The 14,086-nt window shown below is 34.9% G+C and overlaps 1 protein-coding gene across 1 annotated transcript; it reads left to right on the forward strand.

Annotated features, from left to right (window-relative positions):
• The first annotated feature begins 2,341 nt into the window (after nucleotides 1-2,341).
• On the forward strand, nucleotides 2,342-13,272 carry LOC147473003 (elongation factor Ts, mitochondrial-like). Its single transcript, XM_086587955.1, is given in 12 exon segments — nucleotides 2,342-2,467; nucleotides 2,560-2,686; nucleotides 7,642-7,860; nucleotides 7,939-8,111; nucleotides 8,659-8,748; nucleotides 9,049-9,223; nucleotides 9,331-9,515; nucleotides 10,106-10,165; nucleotides 10,168-10,233; nucleotides 10,378-10,466; nucleotides 12,893-12,945; nucleotides 13,042-13,272. Coding segments are annotated over 11 exon segments (1,356 nt in total). The 3' UTR covers nucleotides 12,939-12,945; nucleotides 13,042-13,272.
• The last annotated feature ends 814 nt before the right edge of the window (nucleotides 13,273-14,086 follow it).

Here is a 14,086-nt window from a genome sequence, read left to right on the forward strand (position 1 = left end):
ATATATACTATAAAGTTTCTCCTACAGAGCGAATTTTTGTTATAATTAAGCATAGTTAATTTCACACCGTAGTTTTTACTACAAATTTGTCTGAATAGAAAAGTAAGATGGGTCTAATTGACTAAACTTTAGATTGTCCAGGTAGTCGTTGTTATGCCTTTAGATTGTTGCGAACCGGGTTTAAACTTTAAAGTAACAGTTCACAAATACAAACTATATATAGGTGATCTAATGGAAAATACTTGATTTCATGCTATTAGGTTCGTGAAGTTAAGGCTATCTTGTTTGTGGAGCTCAATTGGGGCATTGTACAATATATGTGTTGCATTAAAATGATTTGGGATGAACTTTATAATATTTTGTTGAGCAACAATGTTTGTTAATGATAACTAGCGCCAAACGTATATATGATCATCTCCAATGGTTAGGTTTATTGTGTTGTTCATACTTAATTGAGAGACAAATATATGAGAATGGGATGCTGTAGGTCTGTGTCAAAGGATTGCAGTCTTATAGCCTGGTTAACTCTGCACATATATTTCTTAAATATTGCATTATTGGTTTTAGTTAATATATTGAAATCAGAAGAATATCATCACTGTGGGATGAATACATGTGTAATGATCTATCACAGACTTACAATTATGTTTATATAGACATATCTATCAAATTTCGTTCAGTGAAGTTGCTATTTTGATGCTTCTTAATGTACTTTACAGGGGAATGCCATTGCATCGCGTCCATGACAGACCTTTTGATAAGAATTTCCGCTGCATGAACGAAGAAGACGTGCTTTACGTTTATAGAGAAGGGACTCTTGATCAAGAAACAAAGACGCTTTACAGTAGCAGCAGCAACAACATCAATACCCCAACTGAAAATACTAGCATTGATTGCAGATTCAAGAGAGGCAACAACAAACTCTACAACCACCGCAGCAACAAGAACATCCTTCTCCATAGCAACACAGCCAAAATGAACATCGGTTCTCATGTCCCATTAAAAGATATCATAGTATGATATATGGTTGATCCATCTCATATATTCTTGGATAGGTTTTGAATTTTGCGTTATAGTTTTAACAGTTTTACCATCCAATTTTGTTATAGCTAGGTTCAACTCCATACAATAGGACATTTGTTCATTCGTATTTTACAGAGTTCAGTTGAATCTCCAGGCATTCAGCACCAAAATTCCATTGCAAATGAATTCGGTAAGATTTTAGTTTAGTTTGTACTCATCGTGGGCTATATCGTTCAGTTTAAATAGGTTTGACTAAATGGTTTGCTACAGGCTACAGCTTGCATCTCGTTACAGCATATTTTTCAGCCGAAAAATGCCCAGGCTTTTTACCCAAATTACTTCAGAGACTGAGCTAGATCTGTTACTTTCCCTGATTCAAAGCCTATTTATGTTAGCCTTCAAATACATTTCAGCCCTCCTTAAATGGCAATAGGAATGAGCTCAAAGCAAGTCATAGGAGGGGGTTTGATATTTGGCTGATATTGTAAGTTTGTAACACCAATTGAGCTTGAGCGGGTTGACTAGGACCTAAGCTCGACTTGTTTACGAGTCCTAGCAAAAATCAAATCCTCTTGTTTTTTTTTTGCATTGTGGTTAACATGTGGAGAAATAAGACTTCCATGTTTCCATTATACTGGAGCATCCCCAAGTGGAAAATGACAAATTCTCATGCTCTCGTACCTCCAATGCCAAATGAAAGTTGCGTATTAAACGAGCAAGTTGCGTATTAAACGAGCTGAGTTGTTAAAAAACACCGCGTTCGTGAGAGCTTTGAAGTTGTGGATTGCTATATACAGACTCCGAATCTCTCCGGGGTCGACCCTATTTTAAAAAATTCAAATAGAGGACATGTCCCCATATAATCTCTCATGACAGACTCACTTAGAGCGAAAACACCCAAATTTCAATTTTTGCCTTTTGACTCAAGTTTTGTATTTAATAAAATTTCAATCAAGTGACCAAGATGGCCACCAAGACAAGATAACTCCATACACAATTATTGTTCGTAATGATTCCAATATCAATTATTATGAGATCATTATGAAGACTACTTGTACAAAATGTGATTACAAAGTATTTATACAAACTCAGTCTATGAGGACGACCTCTTCCATTTATGGTTTATTTTAATAGTGAGTGTTGGGAAATAGTAGCCTTACGTTCAAGATGTCCCATGCCAACTAACTTCTTAAGACTCTGGCGCCCCAACTGGAGCGACCTATGAAACATTAGACAGTCTAACTTGGTCGTCGCTTAGTTATTTTGATAGACATTTTTCTCGTGACAAATTTTTAGCTAACATCATAATTAATTGTAAATGTTATATGATCATTTATACCATCACAATGAGGTACCAATTGATTCACTTCGGACTTCACAAAATTCAAATGCATTTTCAGAGGGACACTACATAGATCAAACCAAATATTTTAACACCAACATGGTATGTATTGACGAATATACGCTTTGAAACTCACTTATTTGAATTAATATTTTCTTACTCATAGATTAATTAATACTTAAATTGATTTATAGGTATTTGATAGTCATCAATATTTGATTGATTGGACACAACATAAAGGAAATAAAGTGGGAGCTATTGTCATCACTGGGAAATCTCAAAATGCAACTGGTGGGAATGCTCCTAGACTTATTTTGATATGTGAGCGTGGTGGTGATTGGTGAATTCTGATCTCATAAAAAGGTATAAGCAAATGGGAAAGACCGGAACAAAAAATATGAATTGTCCTTTTAAACTAACTTTGTCTGCATTGGATGGTTGGACTCAGTGTAGTCAAGGTGTTAAGACGCACCTAAGGCGCAACACCCTCTTTGTGCCTTAGGCACAAGGTGTGAGGCGTGGCGCACACCGGATTAAAATGAGGGGCGGAGTAACAAAAAAATATATATAACAAATAAAAAATAAAATAAATATTAAATATGACATGAATTATCATTGATTTGTTTAGCCAAACATTAAAATTAATTTTATGTAATTGTAAACATGAAACCATTGAGCAACACCCATAAAATCCACGAGTTATTTCCATACTATTGTAGTCATTTAAAATAAAAATCTAAAACAATAAGTAAATAGCAAAATAAAACTCGTATATCTCAATACAATTTAGCTCAACTTCAATAAACTAAAAAAGTGAATCAATCAAATTGAGCCAAAGGAGTTCTTTACGAAATAGAACACATGATTCAAAATTTGGAATCCCATAAAACTTCATTTAATCCATCTTTGTGTATTTTCTTAGTCCATACAACTTAACAAAAACTAGTCAAAATAAAACTTAGAGTGTACTCCAAGATGAAACCAATTAAATTTGTACAATTTCTTGTACCATACAACAATTGGATCGAGTGTAAATGTGTCACGTATAGCAAAAATTGTAAAAAAAATACGAAAAAACTGTAAATGTTGATAAGGCGCGCGCCTTGCGCCTCAACAAAAAACACAAAAGGCACACGTCTTATGTTAGCTCCCGCGCCTTAGTCAAGGCGAGGCACTAAAGTGTGTCTTTCCGCGCCTCGCGCCTCTTTGCGCCTTGACTACACTGGTTGGATTGGATCGTCTTATAAAGAGAGGAGATTGTGTTGGTTTTGTATTAAGAACGGTTTATTATAACAAACTTTAAAAGAAAAGACGTTCAGATTAGGTTAAATTTGTTTGCATTGGATGGTTGGACTTTATCGTCTTATAAAGAGAGGAAATTGTATTGGTCATGCATTAAGAACAGTTTATTGGAACCAACTTTAAAAGAAAATACATTCATATTAGGCTAACTTTGTCTGCATTGGATGGGTGGACCAAAATTCAATTTCACCAACCATTTCAAATACAGACAATTCGACCAGACTAACCTATTTCGTTTTGGATAACTGATATGAACCGTTTAGTTGGTCAAAATTGGTCAATTTTAGTAATTCACTAAAATTTGGTCTACATTGGCTAACAAAATCTTGATTTTAATAGAATAATTAAAAAACCATCGCTAACCATTGTTTATACACCTAAATGTTACATATTTATTTTATGGTTTTCTCAATTATATTATAGGTGTACATATGAGTTAAGGGTTTAAGGTTTATGAGTAAGGTTTTGTACTTTATAGAGATGTGAATGAAATTGAATTTGAACAACATTTTTTATTTATTTTAAAATTGATTATTGAATTTTGGCTCACAAAATTATTGTTGGAATTTAAATACACAACTTAGTTTAGGGTTTATGGTTATAAACCGTTTAGTTGGTCAAAATTGGTTAATTTTTAGTAATTCACTAAAATTTGGTCCACAATGGTTGACACAATATTGATTTTAAGATAATAATTAAAAAAAAACATTACTAACCATTGTTAGTACACCTAAAATGTTACATATTTATTTTATGGTTTTTCCCACTACACTATAGGTGTACATATAAGTTTAGAGTTTAAGATTTATGAACAAGGTTTTGTACTTTATAGAGATGTGATTAAAATTGAATTTGAACAACATTTTTTATTTAATTCAAAATTGATTATTGAATTTTGGCTCACAAAATTATTTTTGGAATTTAAATACACGACTCAGTTTTGGGTTTTTGGTTCAAAGCATATAGTGAAGGAAACTTTGATTCAAAAATTTTGGTCAATTGATTTGTAGAGGCTTATTTTTTTTTGTTTCATACGAAGTCTTGAATATGTTTTGAGTTTATAGTTTGAGGTATGAAATTTCTAGACCTGAATTTTAAATTTTTAGTGAAATTTCAACACAATATTTTGGTAATTTGGTTGGTATTCTTCATTTCATGTTCAATATAATATGAAAACGTGAATTGAATTGAAATTGGAGTTAGTGATAATACAAAACCAATTTGAAATTCAAAAAACAAAATTTGAATTGAAATTTCTTGCTCAAAATTTCAAATTTCAAATTGGATTTTAATTTTTAGTGAAATCTCAAATCCTGCCCAAATTTTGAATCTGAAATTTGAAATTGAACACGGAAAACGATATTTTTGGGCTAATATTTGACGCTTAAAGGTGTTGGCCTAATAGAGCTAACATTATGAACTTCAAGATGGGTAGTTTAAGCACCTATTAATCGGTGCATGAGCTATCTTTGACACTCGACCGATCCAACCAAAAAATTAGAGGTCTGAGCGGGTGCCACAAATCAGGTGCTTTGTTCCGCTTAATCGGCTGATTTCCAATAAATTGGCATAACAAAAACGCCGCTTAATGGTTCTACCCCAGTTTTGTATGTTTGTTTTTTAAATTCAACTCCACAAAAAAGCCCAAAATAGAAAAACCCACGAATCCATATTAAAAACGGATGGGGATCATGCATAATTAATCTCTCATCTAATGATAAACTCTCACAGTTCTCATGTTAGGAAGCGGGATCATGCAAAGGCTATGATATCAGTTTATTTTATGGGATAAAATTCCTGTGTCAATGATATTTATCATGCAGTATAAATTCATTAAGTGGCATGCTTAACGAAGGGGAACAAAATCAACAAACTAAGTTTGTCCAAATATTTGATAATTGGAAAAAGTGAACAAAATTATCTTGTCCAACAACTTGATATTTGATACATTAAACGGTTTACGAGCTATTCACTTGGTTGTATTAAGATTATGCGACATATGTTTTATAGATTAACTAAGACGATTAATTCTGATTAATTGTGATTAATAGGATTAATCGCTATAAGCTCTTTGAATGACTTGCTCCCGATTAGCACTTAAACTGCACAACTTTAGTAAGTTGGACCGAAATATTTTATCAAAATTTCAAATTTAAGTTTAAAACTTTAAACTAAAATTTTCAAATATCAAATGAAGAGATATGTGTTGATCTTACAGTAAGAATGGTTCAATTTAACTAACTTAAAAAGAGTAGATGTTCAAATTGGACTATTATATGCCTCCTTTTGTTGGTTAAAATAGAGGGTTACATAGACTTACCCCCCCATTACTAGTTGCCAATTAGTGTTACTCCCCCATTTTCAAAAATATTAGTGATATCCCCCCATTTGTAAGATCCAACGGTCAGATTTCTTCATCTGAAAAAAAAAAAAAATCATCTCGTAGCCGTTGGATCTTGCAATTGGGGTAAGTCTAACTAACCCAAAAATAGACCGTCTTATGCATAGATGAGATGTACCGGTCCTGCACTAGGAACAATTTAATTGCACTAACTTGAAAAATAAAAAATGTTCATATTAAGCTATATTTTTATGTCTTAATTGGTTGGATGAACCATTTTGCACATAAACAAGATGTATAGGTCCAAAGATAAGGATATTTAAGTTAGACTATCTTTTTATGTCTCTGTTGGTTGAATTGGAATGTCTTACACTTAAATTAGATTTTGGCTTTGGTCCCGCATTAAGATCGGTTTAACCAACTAACTTAAAGAGAAAAGACGCTCTAACTAGGCTAACATTTCCTGCTTTAGTTGGTTGAATTGGAATATAAAAATCCTTGATCAAAGCTGTCAAAATATAATTAGGCCCAAGAGGGTGTGCCCAAGGACAATTTTAAGTTTGGGGTCTGCCTTGAGAGATTCGGGGTTTGTAGATAGTCCTTCCCTTGAAGTTTGGGGTCTGCTATGAATGCTGAACTCCAAAAACATGTTTGTTTTATGTTAGAATGACCAACCTCTGATTGTTTTGACTATTTTACCTCTGGTACATATATTTTTAAAGGTTTTTAATTTTAGATTTCTTTAGACATACCCCACTCCCTCCAAATTTAACGTTGGATGCTGGTTAACTAGATTTGACTCTCATTGACCGTTAGTCTATGTTTTTTATTTTCTTCAAATAAAAAAAAATATATATAAAAAATATAAAACTCCGATGATGAAATGCTGAATATGCCTTCAGTGATTTCTATTTCGTATGCAATTTGCTATTTTAAATAAAGTATTTATATTATATTATTTAACAAGCATGAACCGATGAATGTACTCAATGGGTGTTTTAAATTTTAATTCATATATTTGATGACCATTGAAGATATATTCGGCATTTCATCACGGGAGTTTTAAATTATTATTATTTTTTTATTAGAAGAAAATAGAAAATCTTACCATTGAAGGCATACTCGACATTTTATAATGGGAGTTTTAGATTATTACTATTATTATTTTATTAGAATAAAATAGAAAACCTAGATTAATGGTCAAGGTGAATGAGAGTCAAACTTAGCTGACCAGGCAGGTAACGTATAAAGAAAATTCTAAAAAATCCTATTTTTAAACAATAATTTAATAATTTAATTTATAATAAAATAACACATTTTAAGAGTATTAGTTATTTAAAAATGAAATAAACAAATTTATTTATCGATTTTGAACAATTGTAAAGAGATTTAATATAAGAAGATTGATTAAAATTTTGCCATCGAGAACTCCTCGAAATTTGCGTCTCAAAGTAAGATTGAAAAGCCTCTTTGCATGAACTAGGGTTTATGGTTTTACTTTTTTCATTCGTCTTATATATATCTCGTATTTCTAAATGATTACTTCTTATTTATTTTGTTTTGTTTTTGCCAAGGATTAATTCTGTTTTAAAATGAGTTTTCGAATTCTCTTCAACCACTTGGGTAGTTCTAGGCAATCTTTGGGTCTCGCGCCTCAAATTGGAAAATCAACCAAACTGGTTTTTTAATTCCAGTAATGAACTTTCTTTGGGGAGGCAACTGTTTTTGAGATCGTTCAGTGCTCAAGTTTCTTCTTCAGACCAATTGAATCTCATCAGGTCCTTAAGGGAAAGGACGAGTGCACCTATAAAAGAGGTCAAGTCTGCTCTAGTCAATTGCAATTGGGATATTGGTAAGGCTCTTTGAGTTGGAGAATTATGTTTTTTTAGAATATTAAGACATCTCTCCTAGTAATATCTACTTAATGCAGAGAATGCACAGACAGAGCTGAGGAAAAGAGGTATTGTTTTAGCATCAAAGAAGTCCTCGAGGGCTGCTACTGAGGGTTTACTTGCTTTAGCACAAAATGAGAGCAAAGCTGCACTTATTGAACTTAACTGCGAGACTGATTTTGTTTCGAGAAATGAAATATTTCAGTATTTGGTGAGTATGGAATTATAGTCTTTGATAAGTGTACTATGTCATCTGTTCGTGTAGTCATTAGTAATGACACTGATTACTGAGTCAATTGATGCATTGGTCCTTAGAAAACTATTTGAGATACATATATCTGTAGAGTTTTTGAAGTTCGGAAAATAAATTATTGCCTATATGTTTTGAGAGTGGATCTTGAGTCTGTTCTACACTTCTACATAATCCATGTCTAGGTTCACGATACATAAAGTCTGGATTGGCCCTAGTTGTTTAAGCTTTGATTGTTCTGCAAGTGATCATGCCTTACCCAGACCCGGATGATCATGCCTGAATCTTGCAGATTTATTATGAATTTGTCTCTGACATGTAATATATCCTTCTTCTGTTATTGTTTAGTTAATCTGAAGTGATGCTTTCGTAGGTTCTGTGTGCGCACACGTTTAACAAGCCAATTTATTTGATGCCAAACTCTTAAAACATTTTGAAACTTCCAATAGAATACAATTTTAGTCTCTCGCCTATGTTCCATATTCTAATTATTTTTTCTTTCTTTCAGGCCTTATCTTTGGCAAAGCTTGCTTTGTCAGTTGAAAGTTCTCCCGAGCAGGTTTCTACGGCCTTTTCTCTTGGGTCAGACTACTTGGAGGTGAGACATCTTACATCTGATAGAGTTTGTTTTTGTTGATTGCCCTAGATATTTTATCTCTTGGTATAGTCTTACAGCCTGTTATTATGATCATTTCTATGGGTTAGAAACTTTTTTCTGATCACAATGATATTAAAAAGTGTGGATCTTTATTGCTATTATTTTCCTAATTATATACATTTTATGTTTACTTAGAATACAACCGGATACCTTTTATGTAACTTGAAACTCATTGAAAGTTTCCTCACTTTCAAAGTGATCTATTTCCTTTGTAGAGTTTTGATATATTTTCTTGTACAGGAATTGAAGATAAATCTAGATCATCCAAAACTAAGTGGGGAAACAACGGTTCAAGGTGCAATTACAGAAGTGGCGGCAATGGTTGGGGAGAATGTGAAGCTCCGAAGGGGTTATACAGTGTCAACATCTTCACATGGTGTTGTTTCTTCATACCTCCATACGAGTCCTCAACCAGGTAATGCAATATTTTCTTACTATATTCTATATTTTAATGGGAATGACAAGCGCCGAGGTACATACGAATGCTGATATCTGTGAGGAATAATTACCTTATGAGTGCAGGTTTGGGGCGTCTTGCTGGTATTGTGACTCTGGAATCAGAAGACAAGAAAGTTCCACTGGATGCCCTTCTCCGAGTTGGTTCTGAATTGGCAATGCACGTCGTCGCAGCAAAGCCACAATTCTTATCGAGGGAACTTGTTTCTTCCGAGGCACTTGAGAGAGAACGTGATATCCTTAAATCTCAGGTACTTTGGAACATTTTATACGCGTTTAGTTTTGAGACGTAATAGCACCTTCCCCGTCCTTTTTCTTTGAGCCTAGTGAGTTCAGGGAGCAAGCCTAGGTGCCCACTACTAAAGGCGGTTGAGCCAATAGCCAAGACAAACTTTGGATTGCATAAACTGTAAACTCATTTCTTGTCCATTGCTTTGTATTTGAGTTATGGAGTATACTCAATCTTCCATTTTACAATTTGAAGTCGTCTGTCATTGTTATGTTGGAAAGACATCCATATGCATGGTCATGTTACAATGGTACCAAATGACACATGCTCAAGGCGTCACAGAGATATATTACAGCAGTGATTTTGGTTGACACAAATTACCACAGATATTTGAGTGTGTCTAGCTGTGTAATAGCAGTATAAACATTCAGCTTTTATATACACAGTAGCAGTATAAACATTTAACTGCTTGGAAACTGCAATCCATGTTTTTAAACTTTGCAAACCTCCACAGAGCAAAAGAGCCTGTATCATCTGAATTTGGCAATTCCAATAGCTAGCATATTTTCTGTTTAAACTTATCTTTTTGTTCATTTGATTTTTTTCCGCCAGGCAGAAAGTACAGGGAAACCACAAATTGCCATAGAGAAAATGGTGGAGGGTCGATATCTTGGAAATACATGGAAGAAGTAGTTCTCTTGGAGCAAAAGTTTATTGTAAATGATGCTATTAATGTCAAGGTGCTTTACTTTCCATATATGATTAGGAGGCCGTTATGGTCATATACTCATATCACGGTCATCGGAGAATACCATGGCCGAAAAGATTAGATCTAGGGTTGTTCCCATTTTGCACTGCTAATCTTATTATTGCAACTATTGCAGAAACTGATAGATGATCTATCAAAGGAAGTGGGGTTTCCAGTGAAGGTTGGCAAATTTTTTAGAATGGAAGTTGGAGAAGGAATTCGAAGGTAATACATATACGTAGAAACAAGTTTTATTATAACATAACTACCCCATATTATAACATAACATAACATAACTAGGGTGAAGCTCTGTTCCCTACTTGTATAAGAGAGTCGTGCTTCTCTTCCTCTTCCACAGGTCTCTCGAGCCTGCAGGTTGCTACTAACCCTCCGAAGAGAATAGACGAAGAGGTTCTTCCCATTATGGAATGCAAGAGCAAAAGCGGAAATCCCAGTATTGTAAGAGAAGGGTCAGCTCATCCAAGCTGAGCTAAGAGGTGGTGCATTTCTGAGTCACTGAGGAACCAAGTCTACCCCCGAGTGGCCAACCCTCTTGTTTACTTGAATTGCCCCGTGGATGTCAACCCAGGTCTTGTTTTGTCCAATCGAGTGGGTATTCGTGTTGCCCCCTTAAGGTCTAAGTTAGTCTGTTATTTTCATTATTAAAGATGAAATGGAGCAGGTCAGAAGGCTGGGGAGCGTGAAAGCTACTTAGTAAAGGGATCTTTGAAAGCAGCTCTAGAAGAAGGATTCTCTTTCCTCCTGCTTGAGTTTTAACGATCTCTTTCTCTTAGGAGCGGCAAAAGCAATAAAGATCTTAATGGAAAACGACTAAAGACTCCCCTAAGATAAGGTAGGTTAAGGGGTAGGAACAACGTGCGTGCTGCTTGTAGCGTAGGCTAATCGATCCACTATCCTCCGCTACTGGACGACTGCCCCTCCCTGACTTTACTGGACCAGGGCTTCCCCCAAGCTGTACTACGTAGCCTTTTTGTTTGGACAGAAAGTCAGTCGAGCACTCTCACGCCCACCCATTAATAAAGAAGAAACGAAACCCGAGGTACACTAGAAAATAATTAAGAGGGTGACCTATGTGTGTGAGTCCACAAAGGATTGTGTAAGAGACTAGTCGGCTGGCTATTGTTCCTAGGTAGTGTGCCTAAGAGAAGCAGGTGCTCTTCCCTCACTAGGGTTCTACTGACCGAGGGCGAGTAGCTTCCCGTCCTTGCTTGTCTCTTAGTTTGCTAAAGTAAAGGTTCTTTTGCTCTCTGTTTCATCGAGTGTGATAAAGTGAGGAAAGCTGAGGAAAGAAGAAAAGCCTTCCCTCGATCGCGGTTCGCAGATCTTCCTCAAGGCAAGGGTAGCGTGTCATTATTCACAATAATCGTTTTCTTCTTTTTGTAGAAGAATGCTCTCCTCCTGAGTGAAGCGGAGGCAGCAAGACATAGGAAGTCCAGACAAGACAAGTCCTTTCCTTCTAGTGTGCTTACCTAAATGAATCTTCTGCGCACCTTGCACTCTAATGTAGAGAAAGTAGTTTGTTCATGACAAGGAGACAGATTTGAAGATGAAGTCAGGAAGAAGGAATCCAATACCAAAACCGTCCACTTCCATTGACGAAGAGAGTGGGACTCAGAGGGGGATCAAAACACCAAGTATTTCCATGCGTTGGTGAACATGAACAAAAGCAGATCCTTCATATCTGAAATCAAAACTCAAACTGAACACTGATTATAGTCTTAAAGAGCTTTCCTATCAGTTTCATTTTTAGAGAGGAAGTAGAAAGCCACAACTACCCCTACTTCATATTTATTCCATAGGTTTCTACGTATTACCCTAAGATATATTATGTTCAAGTTATCATATAGAATGCCGATACAGAGAAAAAGGGCTGGAGGAACCGGGAGAAAGAAAGGGAATAGGTAGCTAGGCTGGCTTAGAAAAAAAGAAAACTGTTATCTCTTTTTGTTTTTGAATTTGTTTTTTGGACTTTGGAGGTTGAGTTCTGATGATCTCTACCTATTAAAAGATCCAGTAAGAGAATTTGTGCTACCTGTTGCACACGCCTAATACCTTTTTAAGCATATTGTCAGTGTTTAAAAAAACGCATCAAATCCTCAAGGCTCTGTCTCTTGAGGCTTGAGCTTCAATAGTAGAAGAAAGAAAGAGAATGAGGAAAAATGGAAGTTTGTGATATTAGAATGAGGTGTTTTGATGCTCAAAAGTCAAAACATAACCTAATAGGGAGTTTTTAATCTTTAAAGAAGTTATGAGTGGTTAAGTAGCCAAAAAAATTAAAAAATTGGGAAAAAAGTAAAAAAATAATAATAGAAACTTGTAAGGCTGGCCTCAAAGTGCTAAAGCCGTAAATGGCTTAAGGCACTCCTTGACGCTTAAGCCTCAATACTTTTTCAAAACCTTGTACATTGTACTCTCCATGATCCTTCTGGTCCCAATTTGACAATTTCTCAATCCTGGTCCCCATCCATGTTGCTTCTGATTTTCAGTAATGAAGTAAACAAGATTCTAATGGCTCATGTTAGTTTGTATTGGTTTCTCTAAGAACTGAATGTATTTCCATATATGTAGATAAAATTTTCATACTGTTTCATGCATATATGTTAGATACTTAATACTGCGGTGAACTTCAGGGATGAGACATTGAGTGAGGCTGATGATGTGGCTCAAGCAGCTTAAGTTAGAGGTAATATTGTGCCCCTTGTTCAGAAAAATGTTTTGCATTTTGAGTAGTGAGTAGTGACCCTTTTTATCTTTCTCCATTTTCTTTCCTGGAAAGCAGTTACTGAAGTTTCAATTGAGATCACTTTTTGTATTTATATTTTGGGCTGGTAGAAGAGAAATTCTGGTTCGGGATAAAGATCATTCATTCATGGATGTTCAGTCGTGAAGTGCCTCATATGAAATTGTATCATGCAGTCCTGTTAATGGTTTGCCTTTCTAAGTTAAGAAATTTTGATATAGACAATTTTTGAGCGAGCACTGAATAAAAGGTTTCAGCTATTTCACTTTCTGTTGTTTTGAAATCTTGTTTGCACATGTTCTACTTTTAGCAATTTTTAAATTCAAACTTAATTATAACTCTTCAACAAAAACACTTGAAATTACCCCAAATGTTCTACTCATAAAGTGTTGTTTTCCATAGTGTTGTTAGCCTGCAAGGTTAGTCAATAGTGTGAACCTGTTCTATAAGGGCTTAACAGAATGCTATGTTCAAAAAAAAATTGTAACAGTAAAGAAAGAGGAGAATCCATCGACAAGTTTAACCTCAAAGAGAGAATTAATATTCCAATCTTGTTTTGGGGTTTATTTCTCCAACCTCCCCAATTCAGGCAAACGATGGTAATCAAATCAGAAAACTAAAATTTGATTAAATTAATGTGTTTTAGTCTTTTAGAAGCCCATTTCAACTGTTTCTTTATAAATCCAAAGATTCGAAAAAGTTAAGTTGGACCAGTCAAAGCCCATCATTTTATTATTAACTTAGAGACTCCGATTGCTTTGGTCTCAAGGTACTGCTGACGCTTGACCTCAGCATCCCGCGGTATGGTTCTTGCTTCTCTTTGATAAAGCAAAGTAAAGCGAATCAAAGGCTCAAAGCAAAGCACCACCACCTTAGTTCCATCTGTTTTTATGTGGTTACTGTATATATAAACCAACATTCCCCTTCTCGATCTGTTCATTTTTCCAATTGTACTGAAATTCTAATCACTCATTGCTGTTCTTCATCACATCTATTATCATCGTTTTCCAGTTGGGTCGCTCTTCATGGAGGTAGAATGGTAGATATATCAAATCCTTGAAGGATTCTTATGTTAGCTATGTTT

Source organism: Coptis chinensis, unplaced genomic scaffold (genome assembly GCF_015680905.1).
Source record: "Coptis chinensis isolate HL-2020 unplaced genomic scaffold, ASM1568090v1 utg579_pilon_pilon, whole genome shotgun sequence".
NCBI lineage: Eukaryota > Viridiplantae > Streptophyta > Magnoliopsida > Ranunculales > Ranunculaceae > Coptis > Coptis chinensis.